Source organism: Peromyscus californicus, unplaced genomic scaffold (assembly GCF_007827085.1).
Source record: "Peromyscus californicus insignis strain IS unplaced genomic scaffold, ASM782708v3 Scaffold_8__1_contigs__length_139910024, whole genome shotgun sequence".
Lineage (NCBI taxonomy): Eukaryota > Metazoa > Chordata > Mammalia > Rodentia > Cricetidae > Peromyscus > Peromyscus californicus.
Window position 1 is genome coordinate 104,168,622 of NW_026294606.1, and position 16,850 is coordinate 104,185,471.

At 47.3% G+C, this 16,850-nt stretch overlaps 1 protein-coding gene across 1 annotated transcript in view; it reads left to right on the plus strand.

The window, feature by feature from the left end:
• Positions 1–14,970, plus strand: part of Terf2 (telomeric repeat binding factor 2) — a 28,512-nt gene extending 13,542 nt beyond the window's left edge. The window contains 5 exon segments of the mRNA XM_052727721.1: positions 1,934–2,040; positions 5,036–5,428; positions 9,504–9,589; positions 12,661–12,701; positions 13,840–14,970. Coding sequence (XP_052583681.1) covers positions 1,934–2,040; positions 5,036–5,428; positions 9,504–9,589; positions 12,661–12,701; positions 13,840–13,998 — 786 coding nt within the window. The 3' untranslated portion in view covers positions 13,999–14,970.
• Positions 14,971–16,850: the final 1,880 nt, after the last annotated feature.

Consider the following 16,850-nt stretch of genomic DNA (forward strand, 5'->3'; position numbering starts at 1 on the left):
ATGCCTGTGCACCACAGATATGTAGTGCTCATGGAGGCCAGAAGGTGTCAGATGCCCTGGGACTGCTGGAGTTACTGATTATTGTGAGCCACCATGTGGGTGCTGAGAATCAAAGTTGGGTCCTCTACAAGAGCAGCCAGTGCTCTTCACTGCTGAGCTGTTCTCTCGGCTTACCCCCATCCCTTTTTAGATACGGTCTCTCTATGTACCCCTGGCTAGCCTAGAAAAGTATGTAAAGCAGGCTGGCGTCAAACTCACAGCAATCCACTTGTCTCTGCCTCCTGAGTGCTGGGGTTAAATGTGTGGGCCACCATTCTGCACTGGCCTTATGAAGATAATCGTTTAGTTGGACTCTAGATTTCGTGGTAAGGCACGCCACTACTCTGTACAGTAAGGAGCATGAGTTTTGAGGCTAGCCTTGCCTATATGGCAAGTCCCTATCCAAAGAACCTAATGACTAGAGATGTAGCTTATTAAAACTCTTGGTCTAGTATGTATAAGGCTCTGGGTTTGATTCCAGTACCACCAAAAAAAAAAAAAAAAAGAGAGAGAGAGAGAGAGTAAAGTCAGGGAGCCATGATTTTGATAATGTTAAAAATAGCCTGTCATAATGGGGGATCTGAGGCCTTTATTAGAATAGTGTCAGTGATGGATCCTGTCAGCTATTTCACAGATCGCAGGTCACTTGTAAACAGGTATTTGGAATAGCTAGCCAGGAAGCATCTGGATGCTGGAATTTTGGTCTAGATGTGTTTCATTCCTTTGCATTTTGGGTAACTAGAAAATACTCTGCTGCTCCTTATATGAGGGTAGAACTCATCTAAGACACCAAGTCACAGTATCCAAAATGAGTGGAACAGTCTAGACTTAGAGTAAGAGGGAGACAGAGGAACAGAGTTAGGGCAAGAATGACCTGCCTAGGTCTTCCCGTGCAGTGTTGGTAAGGATTTTCAGATAGCTGTCAGTAAGACAAACATTTGTGGAGATACAGTTAATAAGTTACATAACAAACTATCCTAAGTTTTGAAAAACCTTTTGAGCCAGGCATGATGGCACACCCCTATGATGCCAGCACCTGGGAAGCAAACAGGCATGATGGCACACCCCTATGATGCCAGCACCTGGGAAACAAACAGGCACGATGGCACACCCCTATGATGCCAGCACCTGGGAAGCAAACAGGCATGATGGCACACCCCTATGATGCCAGCACCTGGGAAACAAACAGGCATGATGGCACACCCCTATGATGCCAGCACCTGGGAAACAAACAAACAGGCATGATGGCACACCCCTGTGATGCCAGCAAGTCCAAGGCGAGCCTGGTCCATCTGTCAAGTTGTAGACCACCCAGAACTATATGCTGAGACCCTACCTAAGGGGAAAAAAAAAGGAGGGACCAGGAAAGATGGCTCGCTGCTCTTGCAGAGGACCCAGGTTAGGTTCTCAGCAGCCACAAGGTGGCTGACAACCACCTGCAACTCCAGTTTCAGGCAGTGTCCTCTTCTGGCCTGCATGGGCATGTGGTACACATGAACTCAGCAAGTGTGTGCACATCTATGTGAAAATGAAAATATATAAAAAATCATATTTTTAAAGAAGAAGTAGGGAAAAAAATTTAAGTTTTATACCTGACTCCAAAAGAGACTTGGGAACCAGGGACTAGATAGGACTGAGGTTGGAAGGACAAAGGTACAGTGCAAGAGAGTCCTCCGTAATGTGGCTAGCCGTCTATGGAAGTGTTACTGTATTGTGATAAGGAAGACAGGTTTGAGGGTGTCCCGTCGTGCTGTGCCCGTCTGTGTCCTCCAGCCGGTAAATTTATGGATTTGTAAATGCATTGCTTCATAGTGAGTGGGTTTTTGGTGAAAGAAGCAGATACTAAATGAACTTCTGCAGCTTCCTCTTCCTAATGACACCCTTCCTTTCCCAGATGGCCAAGAAGGCTTTGAAATCTGAGTCTGCTGCTTCAACTGCAGGGAAGGAAGAAAAGCAGCCAGTCCTGGAGCCAGTGGAAAAGCCGCTTAGAGAGCCTTCAAGGTGAGAATGTCCTTTTGTGATTGCTCAAGGTCAGTTTCTCTTAGTGAATTTGATGACATTACCAGGTTATTGGCATAGCACACTGTGAGAGGTAGAGAACGTGGCCTAGGAAAATGAGGTTAGGGGTCTCCAAGAGAAGATCCTGATTGGCACTTCCCCAAAGGTTCTGTTGTACTTCTCTGTCTCACCTATAACACACACAGTGTGCACACTTCTTTCGTTTTATGGAGACAGAGTCCCACTTTGTGGCCCGTTGGGCCAGGAACTCAGCAGTACTCCCTCAGCTTCCCCTGTGAAGCGGGGCAGCGTCAACCACCATGCCTGGCCCGATGACTGTCTTTGAATTCACTCAGGAAGCGGTGTTCAAGTAAATGAGTCAGAGCTGGGCATGGTGGCACATAGCTCTTTTGTTTGTTTGTTTGTTTGGTTGGTTGGTTGGTTTTAGAGACAAGGTTTCTTTGTGTAGCCCTGGCTGTCCTGGAACTCATTCTGTAGACCAAGCTGGCCCTGAACTCAGAGACGTCCTGTCTCTGGTGGCATATAGCTTTAATACCAGCATTTAGGAGACAGAGGCAAGAGGCTCTGAGTTAGAGGCTAGCCTGGGCTATATAGTGTAGTGGCATTCCTGTTGAGCTGCACCTGGCCTGGCTCCAGAGTGTAGCACCTAGCCCTAATCCATCTTTTGTTTAGCAGACAACTTTTGTTTCCCTTGTTGCCTTCTGTGTGAATCCTGTCTTGAGTTTCCCAAGAATACAAAGGCCTATGCAAAACTTGATTCAGGAAACCCGGAAAACTGTGGTACCTGACAAACGGAGGAATTTGCACTTGGCATTGTATTGTTGGGAGCCCCTTTCAGGTTGTTTTGAGCATATGGAAATTAACTGTCTAAACTGTACTGGAGAGAAATAAAACTGCCCGCCCGAGGCGAAGGGTTAGTGCTTCAGTCCTTCAAGGCTGGACCCCCTGCAGCCATGATAGGCTGAATTCATTCTTAAGATGCCTCTGTGTCTTCATTCCACTGGTGTAGCGACCCAAGACAGGATTCGCATAGAGGGCAGCAAAGGAAACAGAAGGTGTCTGCTGACAAAAGATGGATTAGGGCTGGGTGCTCACTCTGGGGCCAGTCAGGTGCAGCTCAGCAGGAATGTCACTACACTATAGTGAGACCCTTTCTCAGGAAGAGGAAAGAAGGAAGACAAGTCGGAATCTCAAGTCTGGTGACCTAACACGGAAGTCAAAAGTGTAGATTCTTCTGGGGGCCTGTGTATTGGTCCTTTTTTATTAATCATGGAAGAAAAGGTTTGTTTAGCCCACAGTACTAGAAGTTTGAGGGCCCATATGTGGTGATGGCCTTCTTTTTTTTTTTTTTTTGGTTTTTCGAGACAGGGTTTCTCTGTGTTGCTTTGCACCTTTCCTGGAACTCACTCTGTAGCCCAGGCTGGCCTTGATCCAACTGCCTCTGCCTCTGGAGTGCTGGGATTAAAGGCAGGTGATGGTCTTCTTACTGGCATGCTGATTGATGGGGGAGAGGGTGGGGTGGGGGAGTGGAAGGAAGGAAGGAAGAAAGAAAGAAAGTGTGTGTCTCTCTGTCTGTCTGTCTGTCTGTCCTCTGATCTTGAGCACATTGGTAGGGCTCTATCCTGATGGCCTTTTCTAATCCTCATTACTTGCTGAGGCCCCCATATTCAAACCAGGAGTTCAATGTCAACATGTGATTCACTGAAACCATATCTGAATCATAGCACCCTGGTTTGAAATACGGAGGGCCAAATGGATCCTAAAATAATACAGTCCAAAACAGGACACTAGAAAGAGGAGGCAGGCCGGGTTTTCTGATTTGGGCAGTTGCTACTTTGTGAGAGCGTCTAAACATTCCAAATCTTGAGTTCGGATTTATGTGTGAGATGTCCTTTTTTGTGTATGGTTAGATTTCTCAGGTTTTAAACAGATTTATTTTATTTTTTAATTGTATGCATGAGTGTGTATGATGAATATGGGTGCCTATGGAATCCAGGAGAGGGCATTGGAGTTCCTGGAGCCAGAGTTATACACAGCTGTTTTTGTTTTTTTTTTTGGTTTTTCGAGACAGGGTTTCTCTGTATAGCTCTTGGTGCCTTTCCTGGAACTCGCTTTGTAGACCAGGCTGGCCTCGAACTCACAGAGATCCGACTGCCTCTGCCTCCCGAGTGCTGGGATTAAAGGCGTGTGCCACCACTGCCCAGTCACAGCTGATATTAAGCCACCTGGTGTAGGTGCTGGTAACTGAATTGGGTCCTCTGCAACTTTTGAATGTTGATTTTAGAAAACAGCTTTGTATATGTTAGACAGTCCGACATACTTGTCAGGGGAGGTTGGTCTTTTTCTGACAGATTTTACTCTAACCTCATTAGCTGTTCCAGAGGATCGATAAAATTTCTGTAAAAGTCAGTCTCATGCTTCCAGATCACATGGCACACCACTTGCTCAGAATTCTCAAGCCACTGTTTCTAATGTATTGTGGGTATAGACCATTAGTTGCTTCTCGTACGAGGGTTGGACTGGGATGGCTGAAAGAGTGGAGATTTCAGTGAGACTGTAGCGTTTTCAATTGGCTGCCCAGGTAGATGTGAGGTTGGCGGGTACTACTCAGAGCTCTTACATGATGGAAAACATTGCTTTGATCATACAGGCTAAAAGGGTTGATAGCATGCAGGCTGGAGACCTCTGCAGAGAATAGCGTTGGCCTTGGCGCCTGTAAGGTTCTCTTGTTTGGAATTTAAAATTGATTCAACTTAGATCTGTGCTCATTAAGTGAAGGCATTTATACACAACAGCTGTTTAAAGGAAGCAGGTGCTGCCTCACCCCCACCCCCACCCCCACCCCCTGTTTGTTTTATTTTGATGGAGAGTCTTGAAGAGGCCTCTGTTGGAAGGGTTAATCTTTGCAGAGTCCTGCCTACTTGTATGTGCTTCCACACTGGGGAGACTGACTCTCCTGTGTGTGTTTTATTTGCAGACAGCCTCGGAACACTCCAACCACCATTGGAATCAGAACTCTGAAGGCAGCTTTCAAAACTCTGTCCACTGCACAAGACTCAGAGGCGGCTTTTGCAAAACTGGACCAGAAAGATCTGGTACTTCCTAATCTAGCATCCCCATCATCACCAACCCACAAAAACAAGAGACCCAGGAAAGATGAACATGAAAACTCAGCTCCTGCTGAGGGTGAGGGAGGCTCAGAACTGCAGTCCAAGAACAGTCGAATGACGATAAGCAGATTGGTTTTGGAGGAGGACAGCCAGATTACTGAGCCCAGCCCAGGCCTCACCTCCTCCCCGGAGGCCATGTCAGCATCACCATCCAAGTCCAGAGCTCTCAACCAACCCCTCACAGGGGAGAAGAACCCCAAGTATGAAGACCTTCTTTGTAGCAGTTTTGGGGCTGGTTGGCGGTCCTGGGTTGGCCCTGGTTTTCCTTCCATGAATGAAGTAACCGTCAGCTAAGTTACTCTCCGCCGAGGCTTGCTCAACTGCTAGAAGGAGACTGGCTCAGAGAGTGACAATGTAGCGGTCCCTGCCAGTTCCCAAGCCCACTGTAGGCTGACGGCACTGCCCCTGGGCAGCAGTAAGGAGGGAGGGTCTCGGAGCCTTCTGCCGGCCACTCTAAGTGCCTTCTTTGTGAAATTTGTCTGAGTTGGGCCTCATATACTCGGTATTTATGAAAAGCAATGAATACTTAGTTTTGTACCTTTTCGTAGGTGTTTGAGACTCAGCAGAATTCAGTAAAGATTTCCTAATCTTCCATGTTCTGCCAGCTGCTCGGGGGCAGTGGGGAGAATATGTTAATTCTATTCATTTTATTCCCCACTGTGACTCCCGCCCAGGTTTGAGTTTGGCTACCTTGTGCCCTGCGGGGATCCACCCTGCAGGCACTGGTTTGCTTGCTCTCTGGAACATGCTGTTTGTTTGTTTCTCCTGCTGTACATTCCCTCCTCTCATTCCCACGGTGGACTGTCCTTCCTCCATCACTGCCTGTCAGAATTCCATTGGTGCTTCGAAGGGCTTTCTGGCCTCAAGCACTTCATGTGTTCTCTTCCTGAATCCCCAGCGCTCTCTCAGAGATGATGTTGGCCCTAGATGAGTATAGATGAGGAAGGCTCAGAAAAGGAGGTCACGCAGCTGAAAGTAGCAAACGGGGGGTTTCAGGGTCTTGATCTGTGTGGTGTTGACGCAGCAGCCGGGGCCACAGACCTCAGGTGCCTCTCTTGAAGCTCTTAGCCCTCCGTGAACTCTTCTCCGGATGTCCCTGCTGTGTGTCATCTACCTCACTGATCTCCCAAGGCCATTGCCATCTCTGTGCACTGCTATGTGTTGGGATTGTTTGGAGAACCCTGCTCTGATCTGCAATGTGAAGGCCATGGCATGTGGTAACATGGTTTCCTCCGGACAGATTTGCACTATATGTACCACTCTCGCCTTGAGAAACGAGTCACTGGCAGACATAGTTAATGGCAGCTCTACATACCTTGTCCTCCTTTGATACATGATCCGTTTATTTCTCAGAGAAGCCCTGTGTAGATACTGCCCCATGAGCAGACGAAGAAACAGGAGCATTCAGGATGCCAGGAGGATTGTAAATGGGAGTATGTGTGACAGTTGCAGACATACCCAGTGCTGTAATATGTCCAGGGTCTGGAGTGTGATGGGTACTGTGCAGCAAGAGTTGACAAAATCACCTGCTACCTGTTTTGTTAATAAAATTTAATGGAACATAGCCACACCCAGCAGGTAGGGCTTGTCCATGGCTGTGAAACTTTGAATCGTGGCAGCCGCTGCCGTGGTGGGAAGGCTTGCAAAGCTGCACACACTATCTAGTGAGCCCAGCGTGAGGAAGTGCGTGAGGTGCCCTGTGAGCTGGGGGAGAGTTCCTGAGCCCGCTTAGACAAGTCTTGGGTGGACTGCATCCCGTAGAAGAACAAAGGTTGAGCTGGCCTTGAAAGAGTAGGAAGGTAGCAAGTGCCTTGTCAGAGGACTTCTAGACAGTATTGTAGCTTGTCTGTGGGCATGGGACACCAGGAGACTACAGCATAGAGCAGCAGCGGGGACCGACCAGCTGGCCAGGTCTTAAGTTTGTAGTGTCAGTCTGTCAGGCAGGCAGCTTCTCAAACTGCAGAGGTCACATTTAAAGTTTTTTGTTTTTTTTTTTTTAACATGTTTGTTCCCTGGCCTGTGGGGCACCACTGAGGGTGGGGTAGGGAGCTGGAGACAGCTACAGATAAGCAGGGAGAGTTTGGGGAAGACAGGCAGAAGGACCCAGCAGGGAAAGGCAGAGCTAGTGGAAACTGCCTGAAAGGCAAGGCCGTATGCCTAGATCTGTCTGTGCCCCACAACACCTTGCACACAGTAGGGATTTGCTAGGAGTTTATTAGTCAAGTAAAAGGGACTCTTAGAACTTGTATGTAAGGGATGACACACCCTAAGTGTATGTAGGCCATACATACATTAAGGGTTAAGGTTTCCCTTGGAGAGGAGGGAGACACCAAACCCAGCAGCCACAGGCTGTTTGACAAGTCCCTACTAGACCAGTGTGCATGAAGTTGTAACTTAGCTAGTGAGGAATATGAGATCCAGAAATGACCTGACTTGCCCAGGACCACAGGCCCCTGACAGCTAGGAAGACTATGCTCAGCCCCTTCCCCAAGTGAGAAGTGAACAACGGCCATTGGCAGTCGGGCACCACACCGGTGCTTAGGCCTCAGGCAGGCCCTGCTGAAACATTTGTGCAAAGGGAGAGTTGAAGAAAGACAGGTCACTAGTAACCTACCTTTGAAAAAGGCAGAGGTCAGAACAGCAGCGCAGGGAAGTGGTAGCCGCAGGAACCAAGGTTCAAACTGACTGTGTCAGGACGGAGAAAAGCAGAAAACTGAAAACAGGAGCCTGGTTGTTACCTGCCTCTGTAAATAGCGGTCCGCAGTAAAACTAAAGGAGGCTTGTGATACCACTCGTTTCAAGTAAGTTACTCTCGAGATCTAATCGGAATTAACAGCACACATTGTCCGCCATTTGTCTCAGCTACTTGGGTAGGTACTTAGGAAAACTACAGAAGAGGAATTGGGGGGACCTTGACTGGTTGTGGACAGCCTCAGATTGGCAGAGGTGGGGGCAGAGGCTTTCTGTGCTGGGATCAGTAGTTACAGGTGTCCTTGAGAATGACAGTGTTAGGCTGAGGATGCCTCTTAGCTGGTAGAATGCTTGCCTAGCGTGTGTGAGGCCCTTCATTTGGCCCTCAGCACTACATCCAGCCTGGTGGCACATGCCTGTGACAGCTTGCGTGGAGGTAGAAGGGTCAGAAGATAAAGGTCTCCTTGATTATACAGCACATTTGAGGCCAGTCTGGGCAACCCTACCTCAAAGGAAAAAAGAAAAAGATGTGTTTTTACAGTATGAAGGACCTGTAACTCTCCTGAGCAGGGAAGGTACTCCTGGGTAAAGAGGAACAGAGCAGCCTGGGTTGCTGTGGGGCAGCTGTTCTCAACCTGTGGGCCATGACCCCTTGAGGGTCAAATGACCCTTTCCCAGAGGTCACATAACAATCAGATACTTACATTACAGTTCATAACTAGCAAAGTTACAGTTATGAAGTAGTGATGAAATCATTTTATGGTTTGGGGTCCCCACAACATGAAGATCTGTATTAAAGGATCAAAGCATTAGATACAGTGTGTAGTGGTGGTAGGTGTGGTGGAGCCGAGGTAGGGAATGGCCTGGATTCATAGGGCATAGAGGAGGAGTGTGCAGACTGTTGTTGTTTATGTAGTCTGGCATGGCGTATTTCAGGCTGGCTTTGACCTTGGGATTCTCACAGCTTAGTCTCCCAAATACTGTTATTACAGGTATGTGCCACAGTGCCCAGTCGATATGCTTTTGTGATGTTGGATTTAGAAGGAGAAAAGGCTAGTGTAACACTGATGCAAGGTATCTTGAGTTTAACTCCAGGAATAGGCAGGGTACCAAAGTCAGTGTAAATGCAGTAGAGTGTGGCCCTGAAGGAGAGGCCGGAGTTTGCACCTCTAAGTCGGAGAAATGCTGAGACCTTTAAAGGACCCCGAGTGACTGGGTATGTCGATGCATGCCTGTAATCCCAGCACTCAGAAGGGAGAGGCAGGAGGATTGAGCGCTCAGGGCCAGCATGTGCTTAGAGTATAGTCCTATCTAAAACCATCAGAAAAAGAAAACTAAACAAATGAGGAAATGAAAGCGATTTGGAGGGAGATGGCGATATGGTAATGTACTTTACTCGGTGCCCAGTTTGAGGCGTGGCTCTGCAACCTGGGAGGTGTTCATGTATGGAGATGCCTGGCTGGCCGAGGAAGAATGATAGCGAATTTGAGCATTGTGTGGTGGATCCTGAGTGATCACTGAGGGACTGAGGTCAGAGCTTGTGAAGGGAGTCTCTCATGACTTATCTTCGTTGCTCTCCCCTAGAGTATCCAAAGACAAGTGGAACAGCCCTAACGGGCTTGAAGAAAAAGAAATTTGGGTGGAAGAGGACCAGCTGTTTGAAGTTCGGGGTAAGTCCCAGACTTCCCTTGCCCTCTTGCAGATGTTTGCTGGTGTGCGATGCATGTTCTGTTACGTTCATGTTCCAGGGCCGTCTGTGTCCCAGTTACCTGGTTTCATTTTGAATCATCAGGGGTCAGATTGTGTTTGTTTTGTTGCAACAGGGTCTTGCAGTGGAGCCCAAGCTGGTCTCAATTCAGGATCTTCCTGCCTCAGCCTCCCAGGTGCTGGAATCACAGCATGTAGCTGCATTTGGCTCTCTGTATTTTTTTTTCCCTTGGCAGGGTGTTGGTGAGACAGGGTCTCATGTAGTCCAGTATGTCCTTGGACTTCCTGGGTAGCAGCTGAAGATGGTCTTGAACTTCCAGCCTTCATGCCCCTGCTTCCAAAGTGCTGGGATTATGGTCATCCATTATCACACCTGGTTTTTTCTGTTTGTTTAATTTGGAGACAGGGCCTCACTGTGTAGTCCTGGCTGGACTTAAACTCTGTGTAGACTAGGCTAACCTCAAACTCACAGATCCATGCACCTGCCTGTCTCCTGAGTGCTAGGTCTCCTGTATTAAATTTTTTTTTAATTCCATTGTACTTACTTATTTTTTGTGTGGGTGAGGAGGTGGCATGTGGGAGTCAGGACAACTTGGAGGGGTCTGTTTTCTCCTACCCTATAAGTCCCAGAGATCAAATTCAGGTCATCAGACTTGGCAGCAGGTGCTTTTACCTGCCAAGCCATCTCCCTGGCCTCTGTATTTCTTAAAATAAGTCTCTGGTGTGTGTGCTGAGCTACATCCCCAGTCTAAGTGAAAAGAAAAAGATGCGTGACCAGTTTCTATGCATAGGTGATAGGATAGGAAAATTTACTCTATGTGATTACATCTAAAGCTCTTAGCATTTGTTTTAGAGTCTTCTCCACTACATATTTTACATTCTAATAGAAATAGCTAGATGCTAAACCTTCATTTGGAGAATTGTAAAGACTTGTAATAGTAACAGTAATTCTTTCCCAGTGCCAAAGGTTGTCCTTAAAAAGTACCTCCATAGGGGCCAGCAAGATGACTCTGGGTAAAGGCACCTGCTGCCAAGTCAGTTGAGCCAAGTTCAGTCCTCAGACCCCACATAGTGTAAAGAGCAGCAGCTCTCAACTCGATCTGTTCTCCACACTCTTGCTTATTATGTGTGTGAGTGCACCCGCACACATATACATACAAAGTGAAAATATTTTAAAATTTCATAAAGTTTTAAAGTTCCTTCATAGAGACTGGGCATGGCTGACATGTGATTTAATCTGAGCACTCTGTGGCAGAGACAGGAGGTTCTCTGAGTTGAGGCCAGCTAGGACTACATAGTGAGACTCTGTTTCAGCGGGGGGAAAAAGAAGAAAAAAACAAATTACACTTATTTTAGCCAGACAGTGGTGGTGCATCCCTTTAATCCCAGCACTCAAGCAGCAGAGGCAGACCGATCTCTGTGAGACTCAGCCAAGGCTACACAGAGAAACCCTGTCCCAGAAAACCAAAAAACATTTATTTGTACACACACATGCTGTGGATTGTGTGTGAAGGTCAGAGGATAGTTTGAGGGAGTCAGTTTTCTTCATCCTCCATGTGGGTCCTGAGGATTGAACTCAGGTCGTCAGCTTGGCCACACATCCTCTTACCTACTGAGCTACCTTGCCAGCTCCCAAGGAACTTAAATTCTTAGCAGAAAAACAGTAAAGTGATGATATTTCAAAGCAGTAGTTGTCAAGGGATTGTAAATCAGGGAGTATACACAGCCATGTATATATGCACATATGTAGTAAATCTTTGTAAGATTGTATTTTTAATTATGTATGTGTGTATGGGCTTGTGCATGTGACTTCAGTGCCCACGGAATCCATAAGAGGGTGTCGGATCCCCAGAGTTGGAGTTACAAATTATTGAGAGCCACTTGGGGCAGGTACTAGAAACCAAACTTTGGTCTTCTCAAAGAGCTGAGCCATCTCCCCAGCCCTAAATTTGTATTTTGATATTTTGCCATGGAATTTAGCCTCTTGTGCATGCTAGACACACACACTACCACTGAGCTATGTTTCAGCCCTTTATTAAACTTTTTTTTTTCTTTTTTTTTTTTTTTTTTTTTTTTTGGTTTTTCGAGACAGTGTTTCTCTGTGTAGCTTTGCGCCTGTCCTGGAACTCACTTGGTAGCCCAGGCTGGCCTCGAACTCACAGAGATCCGCCTGGCTCTGCCTCCCGAGTGCTGGGATTAAAGGCGTGCGCCACCACCGCCCGGCTAAACTTTTTTTTTTTCAAGATGGATTTCTCTGTGTAGCCCTGGCTGTCTTGGAACTCACTCTGTAGACCAGGCTGGCTTCAAACTCAGAGATCCTCCTGCCCTGCCTCCTGAGTGCTGGAATTAAAGGTGTGTGCCACCACTGCCCAGTTCCAATAAATTTTGATTAATAACAGACTTCAAACTCTTTACCAAAACCATTATTTTCTTTTTCTTTTTCTTTTTTTTCCCTAGAGCTGAGGACCGAACCCAGGGCCTAGCGCTTGCCTAGCAAGCACACTACCACTGAGCTAAATCCCCAACCCCCAAAACCATTACTTTCTAAAACCACTTAAAAGTTTGATATAGGCCAGGAGGTGGTGGTGCACTCCTTTAATCCCAGCATTGGGGAGGTGGATCTCTTGAGTTCAACGCCAGCCTGGTCTGCAGAGTGAGTTCCAGGACAGGCAGAACTACACAGAAAAACCCTGTCTCAAAAACACCTTAAAACAAACAATTTTTGCAGGTCTGTTTATAAAACCCTTCTTTGTACAGATTCTCAGAACCTGAAGTGAATGCAAATAAAAAACAGAAGAAATTACTCTTTCGTGATGTCCTTGGAATTCTCAGCATTAGTGAAGTTTGTTTTGTTCTGGTTTTGCCATTCTGGGGATCACACTCCATCTTATTCAAGCTGGGCAGTCACGCTAGCACTGAGCTGCCTACCCAGCCTTCAGTGCCTGTGAAACTGAAATCAAGTTTTCCCTTTGGGGATGTTCTGTTTCCTTCATGTGAATTCTAAACTGAATATGCTTTTCATGTTTTCCAACAGCGCCAGATGAAGACAAGTCAGCCACTTTAACAAGAAAGCAGGTAAGTAGAAACTTGTTTAAACTTGGTGTGTGTGGATGTTTTGCCTACGTGTAAGATTTTATTTTTAATTATATATGTGTGCGCGCTTGTGCATGTGACTGCAGTGCCCGTGGAATCTAGATGAGGGTGTCAGATTCCTCCAGAGTTGGAGTTGCAAATGACCGATAGCCACCTGATGATGGTGCTGGAAACCAAAATTGGGTGTATCTGTGTACCATGTGTGTGCCTGGTGTGTGCAGAGGCCAGAGAGGGCATCAGATCACCGGAAGCTGGAGTTCCATTACAGATGGTTTTGAGCTATGGTGTGGGTGCTGGGGATGGAACCAGGTCCTCCGGAAGGCCAGTCAGTGCTGTGCCATCTCTCCAGCCCTTAAGACTCTTTTCTGATGGGAACAGGTAAAGTAAGTTTCCCTTCTCAGGCCAAGATTACCGGTATACCTGGTAAAAAGACCTCTTAAGACAGTTCAAACTAAGGTCCAACAGTGGGTTGGTTGTTTGGTTTTTGGTACTAGGGATTAAGCCCTCACACATGCTTGGTGAGCACTGTGCCCCTGAGCTGTGCCCTCGTCCTTTACTTTTCTTATTTTTAAGTTTCAGTGGTTTTTTGGTGTTTTAGCTTTTTTTTTCTTTGTGTGAGTGTTTTGCCTGCATGTATGGCTATGTACCATGTGTGTACAGTACCCCAGGAAGCCAGAAGAGGAATCTGATCCCCTGAAATTGGAGTTTACAGATGACTGTGATCCACCATACAAATGCAGGAAAAGAAACCAGGGTCCTCTGCAAGAGCATCAAGTGCTCATGACCACTGAGCATCTCTCCAGCCCCCCAGCAGTGATTATCAATAAAGAATGGCATGTCAGAACATTGATGATTACTAGTTATCCAGACCCACAGTGTTTGGTTTGGTTTTTAGACCACGTCTGTCTCTGTAGCTCTGGCTGTCCTTGCAAAAGAGATCCGCCTGCCTCTGCCTCCCAAATGCTGGGACTTAAAGGTGTGCGCCACCATTGCCCAGCTCATACTGTGTTTTTGGGTTCCAAGTATTCTCATAGGATTTTTTGCTTTGATTACCTCATCAGTATGTGGAAAAGAGGTAAGTGACGACAATTTTGACAGGTTTTATGGTTTTCTTTTGCAGAAGTGGACCATAGAAGAAAGCGAGTGGGTGAAGGCCGGAGTGCAGAAGTATGGGGAAGGAAACTGGGTTGCCATTTCCAAAAGTTACCCCTTTATTAACCGAACAGCTGTGATGATCAAAGATCGCTGGCGGACCATGAAAAAACTTGGCATGAACTGAAAAGGCCTCTCATTTCCACAGGATTCACAAGAACATGGTTCTGCGTAATCGTCGTTGATGCTCTGATGTCTCTTTCAGAAGCTGGACTGAGATGAGAATTGTGGGCAGCCTCTTTCTGTCCAGGGAGGTCCCATGAACACTCGCATCACTGTTGGAGATCATGGAGCTGAGAAGCAAAGCCAAGTCTACCCCACATCTGCAGTAGAAGCGACAGGCACACAGCTTGTACAGTGCAGAATATCGTTAGCGTTCGTTCCCCTTTAGTGGTTTGCTTCGATTTGAATCCCCAGTAATCCATAGAACCTTCTCCTAAGAAATGATGGAATCCTTTAGGAGTACTTATGATCCCATGACCTGTTCAAACCAGCAGTGTGAGCATTATCTGGAATGAACTTAATCCTTGTTGAGTTTTGGCCTCCTGACTCGAGAACAAAGGAACGCTGTGTGTTGAGAGGTCAGTCCTCGTGGAACCTGCTTCCTTTGAAAACTGTTGAACCACTTGTATCATCAGCCCTGGACCTGACTGCCTGGCATCCCTGTTAACGTGTGCTGGGCTTCATGGCAGGTTTACCCTCCACACTTCTCATGTGGTTACAAGTGTGTGTTTGGTAAAGTGGTGATTGTAGATAAAGCTTAGCTCCCACCCCCATCCACCTCCTCCTCAGAGCCCTTCCTTATGCTGAACTTTTAAAGCTTAAAAATCAGTCCTGGTTGAATCCAATGCCTAACTCACCCTCTGTGAAGTGGTTGCTCCACACTTCCCTGGTCGTGCTGTGGTCGTGTCTTGCACCGGAATCCAACACCCTTCCCTTTTGTACAGTGTTGTGCTTGCTGTCTTTCAGACACCCTTAAAAACTGTCTTTTTAGCAAAACAAAAAACAAAAAGTTCAGTGAAGTGTTTTCTGTAATCTTTTTTACTATGAGAATGAACTGTTCTACTCTAGCGTTCTTCATTAAAGTCTTGCTTCTCAAGCTTCCGGAGCTGGTTAATTGCGGTGCAGCATGTTCTCAGGTGGGCAGTGGGGTCTACAGGCCGCCTCACCTGCTCCTGAGCTGCTGTGAGGCCGCTCCAGTCCTTGGATGCCCTGTCACACAGGCTGTGGATGTCTCGAAGGATCACTTTATCTAGGGACTAAACAGTCCCTGCTTCCTGTCTTCTGAGTGAGTGCTAGGCAGGTTTAGAGATGTGTGGAAGTTTCCATTAAGTCTTGAACTTAACTGAAGTGTGGAAAGTGTGGGTTCAGAACCTGTCACTGTGTGTGTGTGGCATTTGGTACTCCTGCCCTCTTAACCAGCCAACACATGAAGCCACAGGGAAGTGAGACCCGGAGCTGCTCAGTGCCGTGCCTCCCTCCAGCCCTGATTGGAGTCACGACCTCTTGCCCTCAAATCCTGTCCTTAGAGGCTCTTTCCAGGGAGAAGGCTGAGACTGGTGAATTCTCAGTTAACATTTGTCGTGTTTCCACAGGACTTCACTGTTTGTACGGGGCTCCTGAAACAACTTCCGAACTATAGAATTTTCTGTGGGTGCTGCTTGTAACTTAAGTGATGTTAAGACCATGCTGGCAGTGGAACTTGACAGAGAAATCTGTGTCCCTGTAGAATGAGGTAGTCCTAGGCTCCCCTGCCTTAAAACTACCCCCAGAGCAACCAGGCCTCCCAGATGGTGAGATGGTTGCTGTGGCTTCAGTGGAACTGAAGTCTGTTGTCTGCTTGTTAACACTTGGAGCCAGTGGGATGAATTCTGAGAAATTCTTAGTTTAAAGGTGCCAATACAGTGTATTTTGATTTTGTTTCCTGGAACTCGATCTGAAGACCAGACTGGCCTCGACCTCACAGAGATCTATCTGCCTCTGCCTCCCCAGTGTTGGGATTAAAGGTGTCCCACCGCCTGGCGGAGTGTTTTTTTTTGTTTTGTTTTTTTTTTTGGTTTTTCGAGACAGGGTTTCTCTGTGTAGCTTTGCGCCTTTCCTGGGACTCACTTGGTAGTCCACGCTGGCCTCGAACTCACAGAGATCCGCCTGGCTCTGCCTCCCGAGTGCTGGGATTAAAGGCGTGCACCACCACCGCCCGGCTGGTGGAGTGTTTTTTAAGTGCTTTAAATGCTCCTCCTCCTCCTCCTCCTCCTCCTCCTCCTCCTCCTTCTCTCTCTTTCTCTCTCTCTCTCTCTCTCTCTCTCTCTCTCTCTCTCTCTCTCTCTCTCTTTCTCCCTCCCTCCCTCTCTCCCTCTCTCTCTCTCTGTTCTAGAGCAAGGCAACTTCTCAGTAGTGTCCTACTGAAGAAGATGATCCCCCTTCCCTGTAGTTTTTTTTTTTTTTTTGGTTTTTTTGAGACAGGGTTTCTCTGTGTAGCTTTGCGCCTTTCCTGGAATTCCCTTTGGAGACCAGGCTGGCCTCGAACTCACAGAGATCCGCCTGGCTCTGCCTCCCGAGTGCTGGGATTAAAGGCGTGCGCCACCACCGCCCGGCCCCTGTAGTTTTTTAAAGACTGTATTAGTTACTTTTCCATTGCTGGAAAACACCATGACCAAGGCAACTTACAGAAGAAAGGGTTTATTTAGGCTTAGGGTTCTAGAGGTATAAAGAATCCATCATGACCACGCAGCTGTGGCACACGCCTTTAATCCCAGCACTGGGATGGAGAGGCAGGTGGATCTCTGAGTTCCAGGCCAGCCTGGTCTACAGAGTGGGTTGAGCTCCAGGACAGCCAGGGCTGCACAGAGAAACCCTGTCTCAAAAAACCAAACAATCCATCATGGGAGGCAGGCATTGCGGCAAACAGCAGTCATGGCATCTGGAGCAGAAACTAAGGGTTCACATCTTGAACCACAAGCACCAAGCAGAGAGAGTCGG